The 21,872-nt window shown below is 42.9% G+C and overlaps 1 protein-coding gene across 12 annotated transcripts in view; it reads right to left on the bottom strand.

The window, feature by feature from the left end:
- Positions 1 to 21,872, bottom strand: part of nrxn2b (neurexin 2b) — an 835,675-nt gene that overhangs the window by 255,570 nt on the left and 558,233 nt on the right. For 2 of the 12 annotated variants that reach the window (XM_078164205.1, XM_033609831.2), the window contains exon 1: positions 1,566 to 3,366. The exons of the other annotated variants lie outside the window; for them this stretch is intronic. In XM_078164205.1, coding sequence (XP_078020331.1) covers positions 1,566 to 1,899 — 334 coding nt within the window. In that variant the 5' untranslated portion in view covers positions 1,900 to 3,366. Of the gene's footprint in view, positions 1 to 1,565; positions 3,367 to 21,872 lie in introns of those variants that run through there. 12 annotated transcript variants of the gene reach the window in all.

Raw genomic sequence — 21,872 nt, forward strand, 5'->3', positions numbered from 1 at the left:
TGTTTGTTGTCTGATATGATTGTTCACATTACAAGAGAGTATCTTATATCTCACAGGCTATTAAATTTGATTATTTGGAAATCTGGTGTTTTAATAATCAAGTCTATCATAAACATCTTTGTTTCAATGGTCTCTGAAAATGAATGACAAAATAATAGAAAATCAGCAACTGAAGTTTGACCTCTGTATCAAAAGACAAACAAAGTCATGAAATCTGTGAACCTTTACACCACCAATGAACACCATAAAAAAGGTTAGGTCATTGATTTCTCATTGACAAGACAACAGGAACACTCTTTGATATCTCCTCTATGACACAGGTTAGCCCTCATTTGTGTGCTCAGTCACACTTTGACTGGGAGGACTTGTGCGCATGCAGCTGTGGGCTGGGAGGAGAATATGGATAGCCATAAATCCAATGCAGTACCGAACACCAGGAACAAGGTTGTGTGCCGATGATGTCTATAGAAGCTTACCACAGCCAATCGACCGCAAAGAGCTACGTGAAGCTCCTCTGCTCATCTGACACCAGATTGATTGATACAGATTACAGGTATACTGAGGCAAGAGAGAAGAGAGCAGGAGAGGAGGTGGAGACAGACAGACAGACAGACAGACAGACAAACAGAAGTAGCGCTTGTTGGAAAAAAAAACACTAAGTGGATGCAAATGGAACAACATGAGCATGAACATGGTGAGGAATCAATAAATGCTATTAACGTCTCCTGTCAAAGTAATGTATGTGCAGAGTGTTGAAAAGGAGCAAGAGTAATAAATACAGGGAAAAAGGGAGAAGAAAAATTGCATTGGAAAAAGCTCGGGCTGGGGAACATCAAAGGAATCATCAGAGTGAAACTCTGCCTTGTCCCTGACAGCTTAGGCTAAGAACAGCGCAGCAACTGATGCACCACAGAGCACTGAGCCAAAGACATATACTGTAGAAAGTAGGACAAAATAAGTAGTGCGCAGGCAATTATCAATGGCTTTCCCCTCAGAACACAATGTACCATGACACACAGCATGTGAGATTTCGCATCTCAACAACCAGTTAAGGCCATTCTCTTTTAGTGGCTGCCATCATGCGTCAACAATTACTACGGGTGGTGATTACATGAATTTAAATTGGCCACAGTTCAATACATCAGTAGACCCAAGATGGCTGAGCTTGAAAGGCAAGTAGCGAGACCCAGCTGGCTGGGGGTGTGCTGCAAAAAGCCCAGACAGGAACAGCCTCTGGAAGCATCATCCGCCAATTCGAGGGCATGAATCAAGACACTGGCCTATGGCGAGCTGAGGCAGTGAGGTTGGTCACCAAGGCCTGGCTCCTCTCAGTCTTTCCAGAGATGACAGAGATCAATAGATGGATGAACCAATTGCCTGGGCTTATGTACTCAACTTAGAGCTCATTGCCACCACAAATCAACCCTTGAAGAAAATTAACTCCCATTGACCCCTAAAGTCCATGTCATTCCCCTACGCACACATGTACTTTTGCAAGTCACTCAGCACAAGTGGTCAATCATTAGCTGGTCAGTTCTGGAAAAGTCTACAAAAAGAGATCTTACCATGGCCCCCACGTGTAAGAAAGGGCATCCGGTTGATGGCAATGGGCACAGTACCATGCTTGTTGTGGAAGTGGTGGACGTGGTGGGTGGTACTGAGGGAGGAGGAAACTCGGGCTGCCACGGCTGGGCAGGGGAACACCAGCAGCGCCAGAGAGAGCACCAGCCTGAACAGGAAGGCCGGACTGGCCCACACAACTGGTGACGCCGCTGCCGGCCTGGGTACCAGTAGCAACCCTCCGTCCACCTCCACTTCCACCTCCTGCTCCATGGGGGCGGGGCCTGAAAGGAACAGAAGGCCCCTCCCCCTCATACGACACAAACAGGAAGTGATCATCTCAAATGAATCCGGGGACCATGATCCCCTGCTTTCCAGCCCGGGGATGAAAAGAAAATACAAATAAAAAATAAGCCAAGAAAGAAAGAAAGAAAAAAAGATCCTTGTTTGAAAATCCCAAAAATGATAGGAAAGGAAAAAAAACGAAAAATTACAAAATCCTTCCTGAAAAGAAAGACCCCAAAAATCCTCCAACAGTCTAATGTCGATATCCAAAAGCTTCTGACTGGATCCTTGAGAACAAAAACAACTCCCACTCCTCTCCTAAAACAATTAGACCTTTTGTAGAAAACGTAACCTCTTTTGTCTAACAGGCAACTTCCTTGGCACCCTAAAACAAATAATCACAGCTTAGCAGCACTGATTTAGCAAACACAAGACTCCATCTTAGCTCCTTGAAAAATATCTTGTGTACAGCTCTTTGAGTTAATTGTTCGACAGGGTTTCCTTCGCCTTGGGGAGATCTTCAGAAGGTTTTTCCTCCCATAAGCCAATCCTCCATCATGGAGAAAAAGACCCCCAACATCCCTTTGGAGATTTTCGGAGACAACTTAAATGGAGAGCAGGATAGAAAAATACATAGGAGCAAAACCAGGGCGCAAAAGGGAGAGGCGAAGAAAGAGGGGCAGAAGCAAGGGTGCTGAGATGAAGGAGCAGCCGAATCCCGTTTCAGGGCTTTGAATCCCTGAAGGAGCTCCGAACCCGTTCGGTCTGCAGCCGAGAGCGGGAAAACAAGGGATGGATGAATAAATAGAAAACAGGACTGGGGAGAAAAAGGGATGGTGAGAGGGAGGACAAAACGGTCGGCTATTTCCAAGTGCGGCGGTGCTGAATTCCCTCTCCTCTTTTCTGACAAAATAAATCAATATGGGTCATGGAATGAAGAACAGCACTAAGAAGACACCTTAACAGGATTAAACCATAACCGAAGCTCTGAACCAGCATCAGAGTGGTAGATGTCCAGTTCAACAATCCTCCAATCCTCAGACTTGAAACCAAGCTCCGTCCTACTTGTGATTGCTCTTCACCCTTTGAGAATAGGATTCCGTTTTCTCTGCCCCTTCAGACACTGCTTCTTGGGGTGGGAGGCAGATGAGAAGCAGCTGCTGGTCCTCTCGATGGGGCTCCGACACGGGGTGCTGCTGCTGGCTTGCTGAGAGAGTCTGACGATGCTGCCGCTACTGCCGCTGCTGCCTCTGCTGTGAAATTCATGCTAATTGAATCAGAAGCTGCAGCAACGAGCGCATCCTTCCTGCCCGCACAGTTCTCCCTTCTCCTTTTCCTCCGATCAAGTCAGCCACCCCCCCTGAAGGCATGAGCGCATGGCTCTGTACTGGGCAGGGCAAAAAAACAAGAGTCAGGGGCAGAAATAGAGCCGAAAGGGAAAGGTGGACACAGTCGGATCCTTTGAATGCACAGACGGTGACTATGATACATAGGGCAGAGCAGAGACAGGGAGAGAGAGTGTTTGTGTGTCTGGTTGGAGCAGTGAGAGAGCCAGAGAGAGAGAGAGAGAGAGAGAGAGAGAGAGAGAGAGAGAGAGAGCCAGAGAGAGAGAGAGAGACAGAGAGAGAGAGAGAGAGAGGAGAGAGAGAGAGAGAGAGAGAGAGAGAGAGAGAGAGAGAGAGAGCCAGAGAGAGAGAGAGAGACAGAGAGAGAGAGAGAGAGAGAGAGAGAGAGAGAGAGAGAGAGAGAGAGAGAGAGTGGGAGGGGAATGAGTGGAGAGAATTGAAGGAGGAGAGCACGCACACAAGAATGATGGGAGGCACGCATGCATGTTGGGCTTGTTGTTTGCACACACAGTTTTTTAAAACGCTGCCAGAAAGCACATCCTCTTGAGTATGTAAAGCAAGGCACACTTGTGTAGGTGAGTGTGCGCATCCACAACTCACACTAAATACCAAAGCACCTGACATAAAGTGAATTATTTTCTAAGTGACACATTTAATAAGGAATATTTCCCCTTTATTGTCTGTGCAGACACAATGTTTTGTTTTGTGCATCCACACTTGTTTCTTCTCATCTCTTAATCCTCTTCCCCCCTCCTTTTGTCTTTTGGCCCCTCTGCACTCATCACTAAGCACACCTTTCAAGCCTGGACCTCAATTGCCCCCCTCTGCTTGCCTTTTATTTTCTCCCCGCACACCATGTGCTCATTTTTCAGCTATTTTTGCCAGCGAGAGGGCGGACTACGTAGTGTGGGCAAGGCAGAAAAACAAAGAGTGACAGGTGGGGACACCAAGAAAACATGACCATGGGAGGAGTGCGAGAAACATAGGGATGCAAAATAATGAGGAGGAGAAAGACGCAAGCAGTGCAGAGAGTAATGTAGACACTGGACTGCAGGAGAAAACGGAGTATGAGAGATAGAGAGATGGAGGGAAAGAGCAAGAAGGAGAGAAATGGAGGGAGATTGTGTATCAGATAAATCATGGCCGATAGAGATCTCAGCTGGGACGGGAGCTCAGTGCAAGAGACAAGAAGCAAGAAAAATGGCTAAAACAGGAAAAGCCAGTGCAGGTATTCTGCACTGATGGAGAGAAAAGAGTCTGGACTATTACTCATTTACACACCCACGCACACACAAACACCTCTGCCAGGTGGGAACATCCCAGGGGAGACAAGAGATGCTGTGCTTGCTGCTGTCAGGGTGAAGGAGATGTGACACCCAGGGTGACCGGGATACGTGTCCTGATCTTGCACCATGACTGAACTGCTGAACTTAGAGGAAGGATTACAAAATCGCATAAAAAAAGAGCCCGCCCCCACAATCCATGCAACAATGCAGTGTCCAAATCCAAAAGCTTGCGCCCATTCTCTAACTTCAAGTTTCTCTCTTTTGTTTTGGGGAGCTGAAAATCTTTAGCAAATCCTCCCTTGCCAGTATTTACTGTACCTCCACAAGTAATATTTTAATTGCGCTAAAAATTTGTTAATTATACTACATTTAACTATAGTGGATGAAACAAAGGGAGCGCTGTATAATATAATGCAATCTGATTCAACAACACAGTCAAGAAATTCCAACCTGAAACAATCCTCCTATGTAGTTAAAAATCTCTCTGACAGGTTCTTAACAAGTCCTAAGAACTACAATGTGACATTATAGACTTCCCACACTGTATATACTCAAGAACACACCTACTCAAAATGTATAATATTACAGTGCTGTTGAATTTGACCTTTCTGGCCAGACAAGTTAATGGTCGTGAGAACAAAACCTTATAATAAAGGTTGTCCGTCTGAAATGCTGCATATTATTAAATTAAAAGTAATGAAGATGGTGGGTGGGAGTTGGCCTTTTATTTCACACTCTTACTTCTTCAGTGCACGGATCTCCACATAATGGTCTGCTCAGGTAATTCTTTGTAGTTTTTATATTGTGCAAGTGTTTCTGCTAGTGTCCAAACCCAGCAAGTGTTGTGTTAATGGATTAGATCTTTTTCTTTCTTTGTTTTGTTTTCAGCTGCATACTGTCGATAAAACTGTTGTAATTGTTCTTATAAATGTATATCTATACCATTTCTATCTTCATCCTGTCGGCAAATAACAACACAGCTGGGTATAGGCAACAAACTACTTGGTTAGGTTTAGAAAAAGGATCATGTATTGGGTTAAAGCCATTCACCACCCTTTGTAGACTTTTTTGCTCTCTAGCATCACGTAAGGGGTGGTTGGGACAGTAGGGGCAGCGGTAGGGAACTGGAGGATCGTCAACACAAGTCCCCATCCAGACCAAGTATGGAGCATGAACTGTTAGCTGGAGAGGTGGCAGTTCGCCTCCTGGGCAAAGCTGAGGCGCCCTGCTCGGGACGCCTGTCAATGGGCAGACCCCTCACTCTGACATGTCTCCATTTAATGCATGTATAGGTCCTGTCTGTGCATGTCTGTGTATTTCCCCTCAGGGATTAATAAAGTATATCATTGTCTACTTCTTCTACATATTGCTGTGGATGGGTTTACGCTGGAGTTGGTTGAAAGTCCACTGTGTCTCATAAACACGCTAAAGGATGTCTTTGGTGTCGATATTACATGCCAAGGAGTGTGACAAAGCGTTGGTAATTGACCACCTGGTAATATGAATAGTCTGATATCTTTCCAAACTTTTAAAGTCTTCATTAGGTCAACTGATTGGTTTAACTGGGGAACAGAGTTGTTTTGAATGCCGCTATACAGGCACATTCAACTGCATTTACTATCAGAAAAAGAACAATGACAAAAATGCTTTTTATTTTACAAAACAGAAAAGAAGAAATAGGGAAACACTTAGAAGGAGGAGCACAAATAACACAATACTGTTTACTATAAAGTGTATCTCTAAGCATGCTTCGAAGTGCATGTAAAATGTGCTGTTTCACTATGAGTCTGTCACTAACACTGTAGTTGTTTCCTTTAGAGGACAGTGTGTGGACTGGGAACTCATTATGATGAAAGACACAGAGGACTGCCAACACCTGCTGCTCTGCTCCCCTCCGGCGCAGAAAAAAACAAGGAACACAAAGCACACAAATACACACAGGTGAAGAATCGCTGCAGACACATGCGCACATACTAATTGCACTACACACACATGAATGCCATGTCAGTGTTACTGCTGTGTGATGCAACACCGGTGGTCCCAGAAGTGAGAAGCCTAGCCACGGAATATTCCCCAGTGAAACTACAAAGTCCAAAATCCCTCAGGGGAAGTGAGGTCATAGATGGAGGAAGTAGGATTAGTTTGCAGACGTGGGATGAAAGCCTCTTACATCTTCACCTTCCTGCCATTACACACCTAATTCATTATGTTAACAATGTTAAGACGCAAAGATGACAGAGTAGACAAAGTAAAAAATGAGTCACCGTGGTTATGTGAATGTTAATGCATAGATCTATATGAAGGGTGCCAGCAGCAACAAACAACACCAAAGTGGAGGAAAGGCTCAGATTTTTTGGGTGAGGTCAGGAAACTAGGACAAGCTGAATCTCTGAATGCTTGCACAGTAGGGGAAGGCGAAACACAAAAAGCAAGTCATCAATTTTTAACTCCTGTCTCCTGTTTGTGCTATTCAGTAGCTTTCTCCCGCACTGAGCCCCCAATGTTAGCCGCTTATGTAAGTGCACTGTTGGAGAAACTTCCTCCAGACTGAGCCCCCAATGTTGGATGCTTATATAAGTACGCCGCTGGATACTGCAAATAGGGAAATAACCTTGTTTGACTGGCATACTGACTCAAAGTAGTTTGGCATTAGCGTTGTCAGTCATCAACTGTCTTCAGATAGTTTGGTTTCTCAGACTTTTTGCGAGACAGAAAATTTATCTGACAGCAGAAATCTACAGTTGCACAAGTGGCTGAATCCAAAGTGAGACACCCACCATACGCAGGAAAAGGGTAAAGATCTCACAATACCAGTTTACCTTCCTGATACCCATTCTGATACCTGATGTCGTGATGGGCCAATACTGAGTACCAATCAGATGCTATTGAATAATAGCAACTGTATATGACTAACCAATTTTCTGTGTCAAGAAACCAAATAAAATGTTTGAAACTAGAATAACAATAATTATATCTTATCTAAATTATATAGCACACATTTGTATGTGTATATATATATATATATATATAAATGAAATGCTGAGAACACCCCCAAACAAGGATGGGGTGATTTTCATGTTGTTCCATTGTGCATGGCCTCTGGGATAAACACTGTTACTAATTCGTCAACAGCTTCAACCCAATGCATCATGGGATACAACTTGCCCTCAGTAGGCCTCGGCTAACAACAACAGATTTTCATAACATAAAAAAATGGATAAATAATCACAGAAAACCTTTATTGTTGGATTTCTCAGTTGTATAAAGTCTCTAAAAAATCCAATGCTGTTCGTGATGGATTCCAAAGCTTCTGAAAGGGATATGCCCACTCTCTCACGCTACAAGGCCAATGAAGCAGAGGCCATTTAAAGTAAGTTTTTAGACTGCAGCACTCCAGAGATATTCTAAAAACACTAATTCAAGCTTAAACAACATTGACGACCTCAGGGAGTTTTAATTAAAGTTTACTTATAAATTACTTGGTATCAGAATGGTGAATAGACTCTGCACGTGTCAATGCCCAATCCAGCATTTTAGGCAGAATTGGAGGCATTTCCGATACAACTCTAGCAAAGGGCCATCTACTTTGAGAAGATTTTACATGACAAAACATCTAACATATATTAATACAGTTAGAGATGAAAACTCTGTAAATCATCCCCACATAAATTAAGAAGTCGTCATTCGTAAATGAAAAATTAGATTGTTTCTAATGGCATTCCTGATCTGGCACTGCTGTTGTCAGGATGACAGTTTTGCCTTCCAAAATCGCCCACATAACTATCACAAAAGTGGTTAATATGAGCCATATCTCATGTTAGGGAAAGATTGTAGTTATGTTCATGGTGCAAACTGCGGTCATTGGTATCAAAGTCAGACAAGTTGCACATGACCGCCCACTGAGGAGCTACCCAAAAGCTTTTGTGGTACTGTGCTGACATCCCAGGAAGTTTGTTTTTAAGAAAGTACAAGACCTCAAGAGGTTTCTTGTCAAGGAAAATGTAAAAATAGATCCTTTTAAGCATTTGAACAATGGAGGTTGTCTTTTCTTCGGAGGACAATCTCAACTATACACTGTGCGTTTCCTAAAATAAAACATTTATGTGTATGTATTCTTAAGTGAATGTGACATATGCAGTACACAGTGTGGCCATCATACTGTATAGGGCAGGCAAAGGCAGTAACATGGGCCAGCAGCCTGATTGTGGCTTGTAATGTGAGTCATACTGTTTATTTACTGACTTTAATATGCTGCTCTCAGAGAGGTTCGGTAATTAAAATCTATTGGTTTTCCACCAACCCAGCATCAATTATCCTGCCAGTAATCAGATGCATACATTTACCCAACAATGGCTTCAAAGTAAGCCACAAAAGAGATCACAATGATGAATGAAAAAAAAAAGAAAAAAAAAAAAAGAAGCCATCTACACAGAGCTGATGGGTGCATTAGAGTACAGCATTATGGACAAAGGAATCCACTAATAGCATTGTGGCTTACCCAGCTTCGAAAACTATGAATATCTATTCAAATGAATGCATCTTCATAGTGTATAATGATACCAGGGTCACAGGAAGTGAGAGGGATAATAATGATTTGGATGCAGGAGAAATTTCAGGAGAAGGGTTAGATAAAAAAGAACGGCTCTGGATGAAAGACAAACAGGAAAAAAGCAGGGGGAGAATGTTTGGTAATTAGAGGGGAGGGATTAAAGGAGAAACTGTGTGTTGTGGGCACAAGAAGCCGCAGCTAGGTAGAGGAGAGGAGAGATAACTAGCAAGAGGGGGTGTCTCCTGTTTCGCTTGACTGAAAGAGCAGGTTGCACACATCTTAATCATGTGAAATGATATATCCTCAAGGAGAGAGGGAGAGGGAGACAGCAAGGAGATGAGGAAGAAATATAAATCACTTACTCCTCCCTTCACCCCCCTTCTTCCATTCCCCATCACCATAAAAGCCGTTTTCTCGGAGATTCCATTAATGATCATACGCAGAATGACATTGTCTGCCAATCTTATGTTAGCTCTCCCTGTCCTAGTTAATTGGGTGTTTGGTAATTACAAAGATCTGATATCTATCAGTAGGTTGGGATGTTGAATATTTAAACAGCACAGGTATGGCTTTCCCCTGGGGGTGCTGTAATCAGCTTTTTTTTCACCCACAGTCAAAATAATTTACCGTCTTGACAACAGAGGAACAGATGAAGCTTGGTTCACCCTACGGTGAGGCCACGGTCGATGCTCCAGACAAGCTTTTTGGCCACTGAGTAATCATGTACACATCTCTTACAGAGTTTGGTGGTGTCAGGCGTTTTAAATTTGCAGTTAGTCAGCAATTTATGCTCTCAAATGACCTAATTTGTGAATTCATTTTATTCCAATTCATTTGTACTTTTGAAAAAGTGTCAATTTAAAAAATGTTGAAAGGGAGAATACAACCTTAATGAGCCATTTGGGGTTAATACAGAGATACATGGGTATACTTCTGTCATTGGCATTCCTTACATATTTGACTTTCATTTTCAGTCACATTGACCCTGAAACACATTTTGAGTTTAATATACTGTTAGAAAGAGATTCTTAGCTTGCTAATGACATCGGTATTGCGTCACATTACATAATGACTGTCACGGAGAACTGATTTTGAGAAAGATGCCTTCAGAGTTTGCAGTATGGTGGCTGCAAGATGCGTGAAAAGGGCCACTGGATTCCAAAGTGGGTGTGTTTGCTGTACTCCAAGGGCTATCCCAGGGAGAAAATATACATATCAAGGCTGGAGGACACTGTTATTGTGTAGCCAGATCCAGAGTTTCCAGAGTTTTACAGCGCACTAGACACTGGTTTATTTTTAGCCCAGAAAACCCATCTGAAACAAGTTCACCTGTTCACCCTTCAGTAGCTTATTTTGATTTATTAGTTTTGCTGAAAGTCACTACAAATGACTTTACAATTTTGACCATGTGTGAAAGTATGACTATTGTGTGAGAATATGTACTATGTGTGTGTGACTGGTTGTTTTGGCCTTCTGCGAGGAATCAGTCTCTTTATTTTGTCCACACATGTACATGCATGGGACCTACTGTACAAGAAGGAATTCTATGAAATTCAATCCTGCTTGGCACTGGAGCATGCCACATTTAAAATACTTTACTCAAATCATTAACTAAATGGTGCAATCGATGGGTCTTGTGCAAAAATTAATTTAGGAGCAAAATTATTAATCTGTGATCTAGATCTCCACCTTTATTCCACCGTTGCAAAAATGCAAAATAATAGCGCTGCTGGTAGGCTGGCAAGCTTTTCCCATCTTTCTCTCTCACCTCTACTTATCTTCTCTCCATTGCTTCCTTCCTCCCCCTCCAGCCATCCATCCATCCTTCTCTGCAGCCTAGCGCTGCGTGGTGAGTCAGCTGTCACTGTCTGTCCCTCCAGCTGTGGACCCAGCTGTCTGGGCCAGATGGGCTCATCTCTACCTCATCCTCCTGCATCCATGATGTCTATGTGGGGCCCCCCTAACCTCAAGCCATGGACAACTGGCCCAGAAGCGTATTACTCTCACTGAGCCACAACAATATGGAAAAGATATGTTTCTGCTGCATGCAGGCAACCACGCCGTTGATGCAACTCACACTGTGACAGAACTCCCAGCTGCAATGGCTGTTTATTGTTATTATCACTTGCGCTGAAACATTCCTCTTTTTTTGTTTAAGTGATTACTCTTTGCTTTGCAACAACTTCAGACGGTGATTTACAGGTTTACCGGGACCTGAAAACGGTTCCTGTCTACATGCCATTGTGAAGGTAGTAATCAGGGTACATGCTCAAAGGTTGGTGGGGAGGGAGAGTGTCTGCTAAAGCTATTCCAGAATAATACTGGCTCACAGTAATCTCCTGCACACAGGGAGAAATTTTGACAAGGATTTAAGGATTTTAAATACAATTTCGATACGCGATGAGGGCCCAACAATAGCACTGGGGAGAGAGGGGGGACATAGTACGGTGCAAGAGAAAAAAGTTCGGAGAGGAGAGGCGAGAGACGGAGAGCACATGAAAAAGAGAAAGAAAGAGTCATCATCTTTCTGGGGAGCCAGATTGCAGAGCTCTAGGGTATGAGACGCCCCAGTGTTTAAAATGCCTGCTGAATCACATCTAATTTATCCAAAGCCTACGTGAAGAGGAACAGCCGTTAATGTGAGTGTGTATGTGTGAAAAAAAGAGAGATCAACAGAAAGACAGACAGCGCACTGTATAACTGCTTATTTAAGACATAAGCCGTTTTTGATGCTCCGTTGGGGTCTATGTTCGATAAATGGAAGTGTCTATCGATTTAAACTCCAGATAGGGAGCGTCGAGCCCTCGCTGTTATCACCCAGATTAACACACAACAACAATGAGAAATCTGCAGGGAACAGATTGGGGAGAGAATTCTCTTGGCCTTATCCTGCACATAAGAGATACATGGCCTGAGCTGCAATTTTGTCTATGGCTGACAGCACCCTACATGGTTTGCAAACACAGTCGGAGATGCTGCTGTACAAGTACAACACAGACAAAGCCACCAGGCAATGCTGGGCTGTATTTACTAAATATTTGCAGAGGCGCTCGTGCATGTAAAAACAGCAACCTGTGCACAAAAGTGTTTTTGCACACGAAGCTTGGGTTTTCACCAGGGATTTAAGTTAGCATAGTGGTATTATATTGTCTTCTGGGAGTTGCTCAGCTAATACACTTTAACAGTGGAGGTGTATAATGTACCCATGGAGTGTGCACAGCATTCTATGGCAAGGAGAAGACATGTAAACAGTCTAACAGTCTTCCAAGCCTAAGACTAGAAACTGACCTGTGATCTGAGGCTATACTTTTTTAAAATTGTATCCATTACTGACCTTTACTTCACAAGGCTAATGTAACACATTGGTTCACAGTTGGCTGTGTATCATCTTTTTCTGTTTTCCCACTGGGACTTGTGTATTTAGCTGCAACATATGACACACAAGGATAGACGTCTGGCACACAGACACAGACAGACAGAAAAATAAATGACATTTGGAAATAATCACAACTGAACTGAGCCCAAAAACACAGCCTGTACCAACCAAGACTCAATACATTGGTCGGGCAGCAGAACTCTTATCAAGCCAGATAATTATTTTTATGGATGATAGAAAGTGCTGTGTTTTTAAAATGAAATTGACTGGATTTTTTTAAAATTACTTTTGGCTTGTGTATTCACAGTCTTGAGAACTCATTTATCACAGTCCAATCTATCATGCACCAACAAACCTACCGAATTGTTTGATCTGTTATTTGTTATGCTAATTGGCTAACAAGGCTGGATTACAAATTATTAATCAAAAATCTAAGACATTTTTTTTATGCAATGACACAAATGTCCCACGTTTGGAGTAAGGGGGCCATTGGCATGCTGACTGCAGGAATGTCTACCACAGCTGCTGCCTGATAACTTAATGTCGTTTCCGTGATTTTGTCCGGACATCCAACCAACCTCACAAACACACAAGTCAGTTACAACAGCAAACTGCTGTTAGGTCAAGACCGTAGTATGGATGACAAGCATGCAGACGAGCATCCCTGAGACAGTTTCTCATTGTTTGTGCAGAAATTCTTCAGTTGTGCAAACCAGTTGTTGCATCAGCTGTTCAGGTGCCTGGTCTCTGACGATTTTGCAGGTAAAGAAGCAGGATGTGGAGGCCCTGAGCTTATGTAGTTACACTTGATCTGCTGTTGTGAGGCTGCTCGGATGTACTGCCAAATTCACTGAAACAACACTACTGAAGAATTTCTGCATAAACTATGAGAAACTGTCTCAGGGATGCTCGTCTGCATGCTTGTCACCTTCACCACGGTCTTGACCTTACAGCAGTTTAATGTTGAGCGCTTGTGAGGCCGGTTGGATGTACTACCAAAATCTGGCGACAGCTTATGGTAGTAAAATGAACATTTAGTTCATGGGCAACAGCTCTGGTGGACATTCCTGCAGTCAGCATGCCAACAACACTTTCCCTCAAAACTTGTGACATCTGTGGGATTGTGTTGTGTCATCAACTTCACATTTTAGATTGGCCTTTTATCGTGACCATCCCAAGAGATATACTGACTGAGCGCATGAAAAACGTCTTAGATCTTTAACCTGTGAAAAATGGGAGCAAAAACAAATGCGTTGCATCTATATATGAACCTTGAGCAGCATAGGGTATGATCAAAAACACGACTAAGCACTGCTGAAACCAAATTCAAATCTCAGGTCTTAATAAATCTTAACTGGGATCAGTTGAGCTCCTTTTTTAGCTCACTTCTTAGTGAATACACCCACTAATAGTGTGAAGTGATGTTACACTGCCTGTTGGAGGCAGTATGTGGGTATATTTTGTGGATATATTGCAGCATATTAAAAGTTCTAACTTGGTGAACTTTGCACTTTGTTGGCCCTGAGTAACAGCAACAGATACCTTTGAAATAACAAGTTTGCAAGCAATCCTGCCAAATTCACAACTTCAGTAAAGAGCATATGGCAAGCAAACTTGTAACTAAAACTATAGAGGCATTTATTTATCCAGGAGACAGAGCAGCAATATGCAGAGAGTAAACCAGGGAAAAATGTAATGTTAGGCAGTATTTGTAGATTCCTGTCTGCACATTTATCAGTTTGCACAGCTTCTCAGCACCGAGTGTCCTTTCACCAGGATGGCCCAATCTTCTCTTGATATTCATACCTGTCATTTTAATCCTTTCCCCCCAACACCAGCTCCCAGCTTAGACTTTTTTAAGAAAAAAAGAAAAAAAAAAACTCTAGTTTTTATCATTCGCTCCCTCTGGGAGGCAGTTTGGTCATAATCCCCCTTTCTGATGTTTGCTCCTTCTTGTGTCATCTCTTATCGAAAGGGAGAAACCCTTGAAATAAACACTTTCCACTGATTTCCCCTCAGAGGGAAAATATTTCCTCCCAGTTCTCTGTATACAGTTTCACTTATCAGTGGCAAAGTACAACTTTTCAAAAAACAGAGGCAGAAAATATCCTTAAAGGGTATGTTTTGGGTGAGTTTGTACATTGAGACAGACTATGTTTGTGTGTACGTGTGTGTGTGTGTGTGTGTGTGTGTGTGTATGTGTGTGTGTGAGACGTGTGCGTGTGTTTTGTGGGTGCAGCAAAAGTGCAGAGCCTCTGTTGCAGCGTAGCTGACTGGAATCAGGATTTCAGAGTTAATGGACAGGGTGACTGCTGCCTCCTCAACGTGTCAGCCTTCGTTACACGCTCTGCACACAGAAGCCACCGCCGCCGCTGCCCGCAACAGGGCAGCACAGCAGCTGAATATGTTTAAGAAAACCAACATACACAGCAAGAGTCTTTTGTCCCAACCTTTGAATGCATTGTTTCTGTTAAGTTTATTTACTACGTGCATTGTTTTTCCTCTCATTAAATAAATAGGTTAATACAACAAGTTTAATTGTTTTCTATTTCTTAACTTTCCCCTGAAATTCCCATCCTCCACCGTTTGCCTTTATGTAATGAGAAAAATTGATTGTTAATATTGCAAGTGATGTCTGTATTTATCTTTGCATGTGTGTGTGTGTGTGTGTGTGTGTGTGTGTGTGTGTGTGTGTGTGTGTGCTTGAAATGTGTTTTCACATGTAGAACTTCTGTTGCTTCTGTTCTTTGTAATGCTTTTTATATCAAAGCCACAAAGTAATCCATAGTGCCCAGCATGCTAAATCGTTGATGCTGTTTGGCAGCAAAGACCTTGAATTCAGTCACCCGAGTCAAGGTTCCCTACAAAGGCAGGCCTCCACACTCGCAACCGGCCCCCAACTGGATTTTTCACACGTACTATTATGGGTCAGGAGCTGGGAATACAGAAGGCAACAAAATCCTCATTTATGGATCTATACTGGATGGCAAACCTTTCACGGCAGCTTCTCTGTATCACAAATCCCTGCGGTTAACAAATCAATCTTCACAGTAGGTTTAGAGCCAATAAGATGTAAAAAAAAAAAAAAAAAAAAAAGTCAAGTGGGGTGCCCCCCAGGGGAGATGATTGTGATTTGTTTTTAACCAACATGGAGTCATGCTTTGATCTTGAAATTATGTGCAATAAACAGCAGGCAAAGAGGACCATCTCTCAGGGTGGTCTACTCCATGATGGTGGAGGAGAGGAAAAATAGTGGCACACAAAGACAGCTGTCCAGGGACATTTCTCATCATTCCATTCTCCCTTGTTCTCTCCCTCCTTTGACAGCTCCTAGAAACCTGCTCAATAGGGGACAGTGACCACCTAAGCGCAGGCATCCTATTGAGTCACTACTCATTAGGGAAGACGCCGATGGAGACGTCAAGTTCCAGAGCTTATCTGTTAACTTGCAGCAGTGCAAGGTTGAAGGGTTAACATGTCCAGGTTATCAATAGGCAGATGGGCATGCCTGCTTTGAATATGTGAACATGACTTTCCATCATGGTATCGACCGCTGCTGCCAATCAGGATGACAAAAAGTGCTGCGCTGCACATTTTAATGGCCTGGAAATGATTGAGTTTTTAATTGGACTAGAGTCACTGAAAATGATTATCAAACAATAACAAAGTTAGCCTATGGGTAAATACATTCATCTTTAAAATGAATGTCTTGAAATGTAACCTTTTTTTTTCCTTTCAGTCATTCTTATATGCTGCTCTTTCTCTCCATTCCTCTCTCATCCCCATGCATGACATGAACACATGCAAAGAGCCGAGGCACGGGGTGACATCACTTACATAGTAATAAGTCATGAAACCATCGTCTTTTTGTTTGGCAGACTTAATGACCTGAAGTGGCTGTTACAGTGGTTATTAAATTAAGTCATTCCAAGCCACCAGGAAGAAATGGAGAAACCATGTGAAAAACATAAACATATGCATCAATGTACACACTGCTACGGTAAAATGCTTATGCTATGACATGTCTTTGATAATGGTCATTGACCATGCACTATCAGTCAGCGATCTGGATGCAAACACCAGTCCCTGGATGTAAGTGATACTGATAATGTGATTGCCTTTTATTGGTGAGGTACTGTGTTAAAAACCCGATGGAAAAAATGATCTGTACAGCCTTTATATAACTTTTTTCACAGGCTGGCACAGTTAACGGCATTGTGTTAGATCCCTGACTGGTTTTTCACTGAAACACAAAAGGAAAGAGTCATTTTAAATGGCGTGGGAAAGTACTGAATTATCAACCCTGGAGAGCGAGAGTAAAGGTGAAGAAAAAAAAAAAATCTTGACGGGCACTTCAGCGGTGAACAGGAAATTGAGCCAGTTGACATTGAGTCTGCTGGGTTGGGGTGTCAGGTAGAGGGGAATTACACGCCAGGAGCCATCCAATAAAATGGGTCAATCACTGAATAATCGAGCCCGCGAGCATTAGACACCTCTGCTGATCTCAAACCAGCTAACAGACATACCCCTGCTAACACTAATGTAATACATGACGCTGAACAGCAGATGTATTGGTTTTCACCACTGGATTGTGGAGCAGCATATGTTGTGTATTATGCGTTGCATGTAAAAACTGTCCTTATAAAAATGTCGGGAGCCTTTGACTACCAGGACACATGGCAAGCCTGCAGTGCATCAGATGTTAGCAGAGAAAAAAGTCAAAGACGTTTATGATAATAGATAGTGGTGAATAGAATAGAGACTTGATATTCTAAACTATGCACTTTGGCTCCTGACAGACCAAATGCAATGTAACTGTAACCTTAATTCTAGACCCTGAACAATCCTAAAATTGTGCTTGTGGTTGCAGCTGATAGCAACAAAATGTCCTCAATATAAAAGATTGTCTTTGTATGAGAACATTTAGTTCTTACAGGGATAGAATTACAGTTTAGAGAGCCAAATTCTCCTACCCAACTGTCTCCACAAAATTCTCTGCCCCTTTGCTGTTTGGAAACCTCTGCCCTTTGTACTTCTTTACATGCTCTGTGCGTGACACATCATTACTTATTCATACAGACACAGGCCAAGTAAACACATCGCATGTACACACTCAATAATTTAGATGGTGAAAGAGGGCTGTGTGAGCACTTTCTAGGTGCAATCCATATTTGAAGATTGGGCAAGGTGAAGACATTCATCTTTACTCTCAGATGTCTGATGTTTTCATCAGTGATTTCTCTGACATCTCTTCTAAGCTGCCAACACAAGTAAAGCTAAAAGACCACTACCTACCACCGTGGGGACAACAGAGTCTAGTTTGTACAAAACAAGTGATCCAAAACACAGCAGAAAGTTTAATGCATGCACCTCTGGTATTTCAACCATAGTGCTAGACAGAGCATTTATATTGGCTTATTTTACAATTACAAATTAATTTCAGTGACAAAATATCTGAATCATTTACTGTCACAACAAACACTCAGTGACGACATAGTTCGAACGTATTTGTTATCGGTCTGTCTATTGGATATTAAGCTTCTAGCGGCACTAGACAGTATCTTAAGGGTTCTTTTGTAAACAGTGGACACACGAGCCAAGAACTCCTCTGTTATTTTGGGTAATATCCATAAACAGATATCTGTATACAAATGCAGATTTTGAAAAAAAGGCTAAGATAAAGCTAAATTGTCAAATGGCAATCTCCGGGGCTGAAAACTAAAGCCCAATGCGGAATTGCCAAAAACTGCAGTTCCTCAAATGACCACTTGAGGCTGGCTCCAGGAGCAAGTCAATCCCCATGAACCTATCATGTTAAAATGCAGAAATAACAGCCTGGTACAAAAAAATGTTTTTGGTCTCTATAATTTCCCTGTTCATGACAACTGTACAGGTGGTAAATTTTTACGTATCTCACCTGTTTAAATGTTAGAGGCTTAAAGTTATTTATAATGATGGGAGGGGCTTCTTTCAGAGACAGGTGGGTACTGTCCATAGTGACAATGTTGGTTAGGTGACGTAACCATGGTCTAACGCCACATTCACAGCATTTAGGCGTAGCCTTAGCTGTCACCACTACCGTGTGTTTTCAGTTCATTTAAGTTTATCATAACATTTTGGTCATCTGAAAAGGGCTTGTTCAGCATTTGCTTGTACTGAAAGACCCTTTAAGGAGTCGAATGTTTAGTTTTTCTGCTGAGTACATCTTGTTTTAAATGCTTTTAAGCCTGCTTTTTGCTGGTGAGCATTAGTATTAGCACTAGCCTTATCAAAGTTAACCATGGCTGTAAATTGCACTATATCAACCAAGCTAGCAGCAAATGGGTTAGCGCCACCCTCTCGTCCAAATATGGTCACCTCTGGTGCCAAAAATCCAAGACAATGATGGCCAAAATCTCCAGCTTAGACAAGCCTGCTGGGGGTTGAGTCCTGTCAGGTTGCAGCTCATTTGTAAACAGCCTCTCAGAGCCAATAAAAGACTGTGCTATTTCAGCTTCTGCCAGGTGGATCCAAAAAAAAAAAAAAAAAAAATATATATATATGTATATATATATATATATATATATATATAAGTATGCTATCCTGCGATTAATTGACTAGTTGACTACTTTTTGGGCCTACTTATTGACTACTAAAATGCAGTAGTCCTGCAGTGCTCATTAATAATTTAGGTACTAATTTCAACCCAAAACATTATCTTTTTTTCTAAACCAGCAGTTTGGTTGCCTAAACCAAACCAAGGCTGTTCCAGTATATGATTGTCCCGAAACAAAAGGTTTGGAGACTGTGGGCTCTAGTTTCGCAGACCGGGCGCAGCAGGGGCGCTGTGCACCTGCGCTTCGCCAACTGGGTGTAGCCAGGCGGATTTTGTAAGTTTGGCACACCGTGCGCCCTGGCGCAGCTACTCCTCTTTCCCACCTCCGTCCCTCCTACCGGCGCAAGTCGGAAAGAGGGAGGAGAGAAGGCGTGGAGTGGGTTTTACACACATCACACCAATCAAATGAGCCCCTCTCCTCGCCCTTAAATGCGCCGCGCGAAGGTGTAATAAGAGTTTACTCAATTCACCATGGCAGAAGAGAGCAGCAGCGTCAGACGGCCAAACTCCTCCCAGGAGGAAACTGATGTTTTGGTCCGGGAGGTCTGCTCGCAGTGTCCAAATATATGGAACTGTGAGCAGACCTCCACGGGCTGATGATGCAAAGGTAGCCTGGGAGGAGGTCACCACAATTGTAAATCAATGTTGCGTTTCTCTTGTGCGTGCGCTCTCTCTCTTTCTCTCTCGCAGTCTCACTCTGTTTCTTTTCTTTTGACTTTTCTAAGATGACAGATGCTGAATATATACTCCCTATCTGATGCTGTGGCTGTTTGTGGTTGGCTGAGAGGGATGTGAACTCATTAGTTTGCAGCTGTTTAATCAAATCAGGTTGGGTTTCCATTACGCGTGCCAAACGGTGCCAATCCCCTTTGATCTGACATCAGATGTGACGGGACAGTCGATATAGAGATACATTTATGTGCTGATTGCAGATAGTTGCATTGAATAGTGTTTTTGTAGCTACTGACTGCATTATTAATGTGCCTGATATTCTGGAAACCTGCCTGTGAGGTTTTGGTGACGTGTGCGCACTGTCCGGTCAGCCAAACTTCGGCTTACACCAGCTGCGCTCTGCCTGCGCTGACAGTAGACCTGGTTTCAGCTGGCGAGCTTTTAGCGCACCTTCGGCGAAGCCTTTTGGCACGAAACTGTCACTGCGCCAAGCTGGATCTGTCGACACCTCCCCCTGCTGCGCCGCCACACCCATCTCAGCGCACCTCGGTCTGCCAAACTACCAAACTGAGCGCGCCTTGGGTTGCGCTGCTCGAAACTAGCTCTGCGCGGGGTTCGCTACCCTGCGCCACCTGTGCTGCGCCAGGAAACTAGAGCCTTGTGTTTAAGCCAGTGCGTTTCCCTTCATGAACCATTTACCTACCACTCAAACATAATTGGTCAATACTACTCAGACTACAAACAAAACCAGAACACTTCTGATACCAAAATCTTGTCACGTTGCCTACAGATGCTGCATCCACATGCAGATATGTGTTTATAGAGATTATAGCAACTGTAGTATGGCCCCCCTTTCATCATTGCCATAAAAGATCATGCATTCCTGCCCTGTTTGATAAATGTGATGCAAATATATTGTCTCTCAAACATGAATAACAGTAGGTTATTTACTGCCCATGTTGGTGAGGAAAGCTGTGTGTAAGCAAAACTATGACTGCATTTTGTTTCTTGTTGTAGTGGTGATGATAGATGGAGACAGTTGGCTTTCGGTCCTCTCTCCCACCATCAGGCTCTATAGCTGGCAGCTATAATGCCCTGCTGGGCTTATCAAATGCCAAGATGACACATTTAATTAAAGACCCTTACACTCTTTATTCAGCTCTGCCCTGTGTCTGGTCTCGCTTATGCACTGTGAGGGTTTACAGGAATCATTCTGTGACAGGGTATGATAAAGTCATTAGGCTTCCACACTAATAATAGGAAATGGGCAGGAATGTCCTTTTGTTAGCCAAGAGATAGGCACCACTGCTAGCATGTAACACGAGAGGATGAATGCTTGTGGAAATGAGAGAGGAACGTGTAATGGAGGATCGCTAATCTGGGATGATTGGAACTACAGAGGGAACAGTAATGTAAAAAAAGCACATAGGATTAATGGCACACAAAACGGCAGAGTTGATATTTAATCAGGGGAGGAAATGAATCTCTGGCCCTCTGAAATTGGCTTGTGAGGGAGCTCCAACTATAGATTACATAAATGAATCTATGCATACGACATTGACACCCGAGGCTGTGTCATGGCAGTTATGCTTAATGTCTTCCCTTTTCTATTGGCTGCTGTAGTCCAAACATGGAGTCTGCTCTTCAAGCTCATGGTCCAAGGACCTTGTTGCTTTGAAGTGCAGGCAAACCTTGCATTTCAAATAACTTCGCTGAAATAGCATATGGTACAGAGAGCTTTGGCACATGCATGGTTAAAACAATGCGTACAAGAATCTCACCGTGCACACAAGCCTGCATTTTTTCCTCTCCGTCTCCTCCATTCTGTTTCACTCGCTGGCTCTTGTCATTTTATTTTCACTTCCTTGCCCGTGATTACAGTGCGTACATTTAAATAATTCAATTTGCAATGCCCAGCTACATAATCATATTCTTCCTCCTCTGCCTTCTCCTTTTTTCACTGATGCTCCAACTCCCCGGGGGTAAATTGTCTCCTCTGTCTCTCTCCTTCAGTTAACAAAAAAAAAAAAAAAGAAAAAAAGACTGGTTTGTAAAAGACACACAACTTTGATTCATTGACGATTATCCTCTTGTCTTTCTCCTTGTGCCAATACAAACTTATCACTAACTGCTCCTCCCCTAGCTCCTCCATGAAGGGCTATTAATTACCCCAACCCACTTGCCAGCATTTGTCTGTTAAGTG

This window comes from Epinephelus lanceolatus, chromosome 22, assembly GCF_041903045.1.
Source record: "Epinephelus lanceolatus isolate andai-2023 chromosome 22, ASM4190304v1, whole genome shotgun sequence".
Lineage (NCBI taxonomy): Eukaryota > Metazoa > Chordata > Actinopteri > Perciformes > Serranidae > Epinephelus > Epinephelus lanceolatus.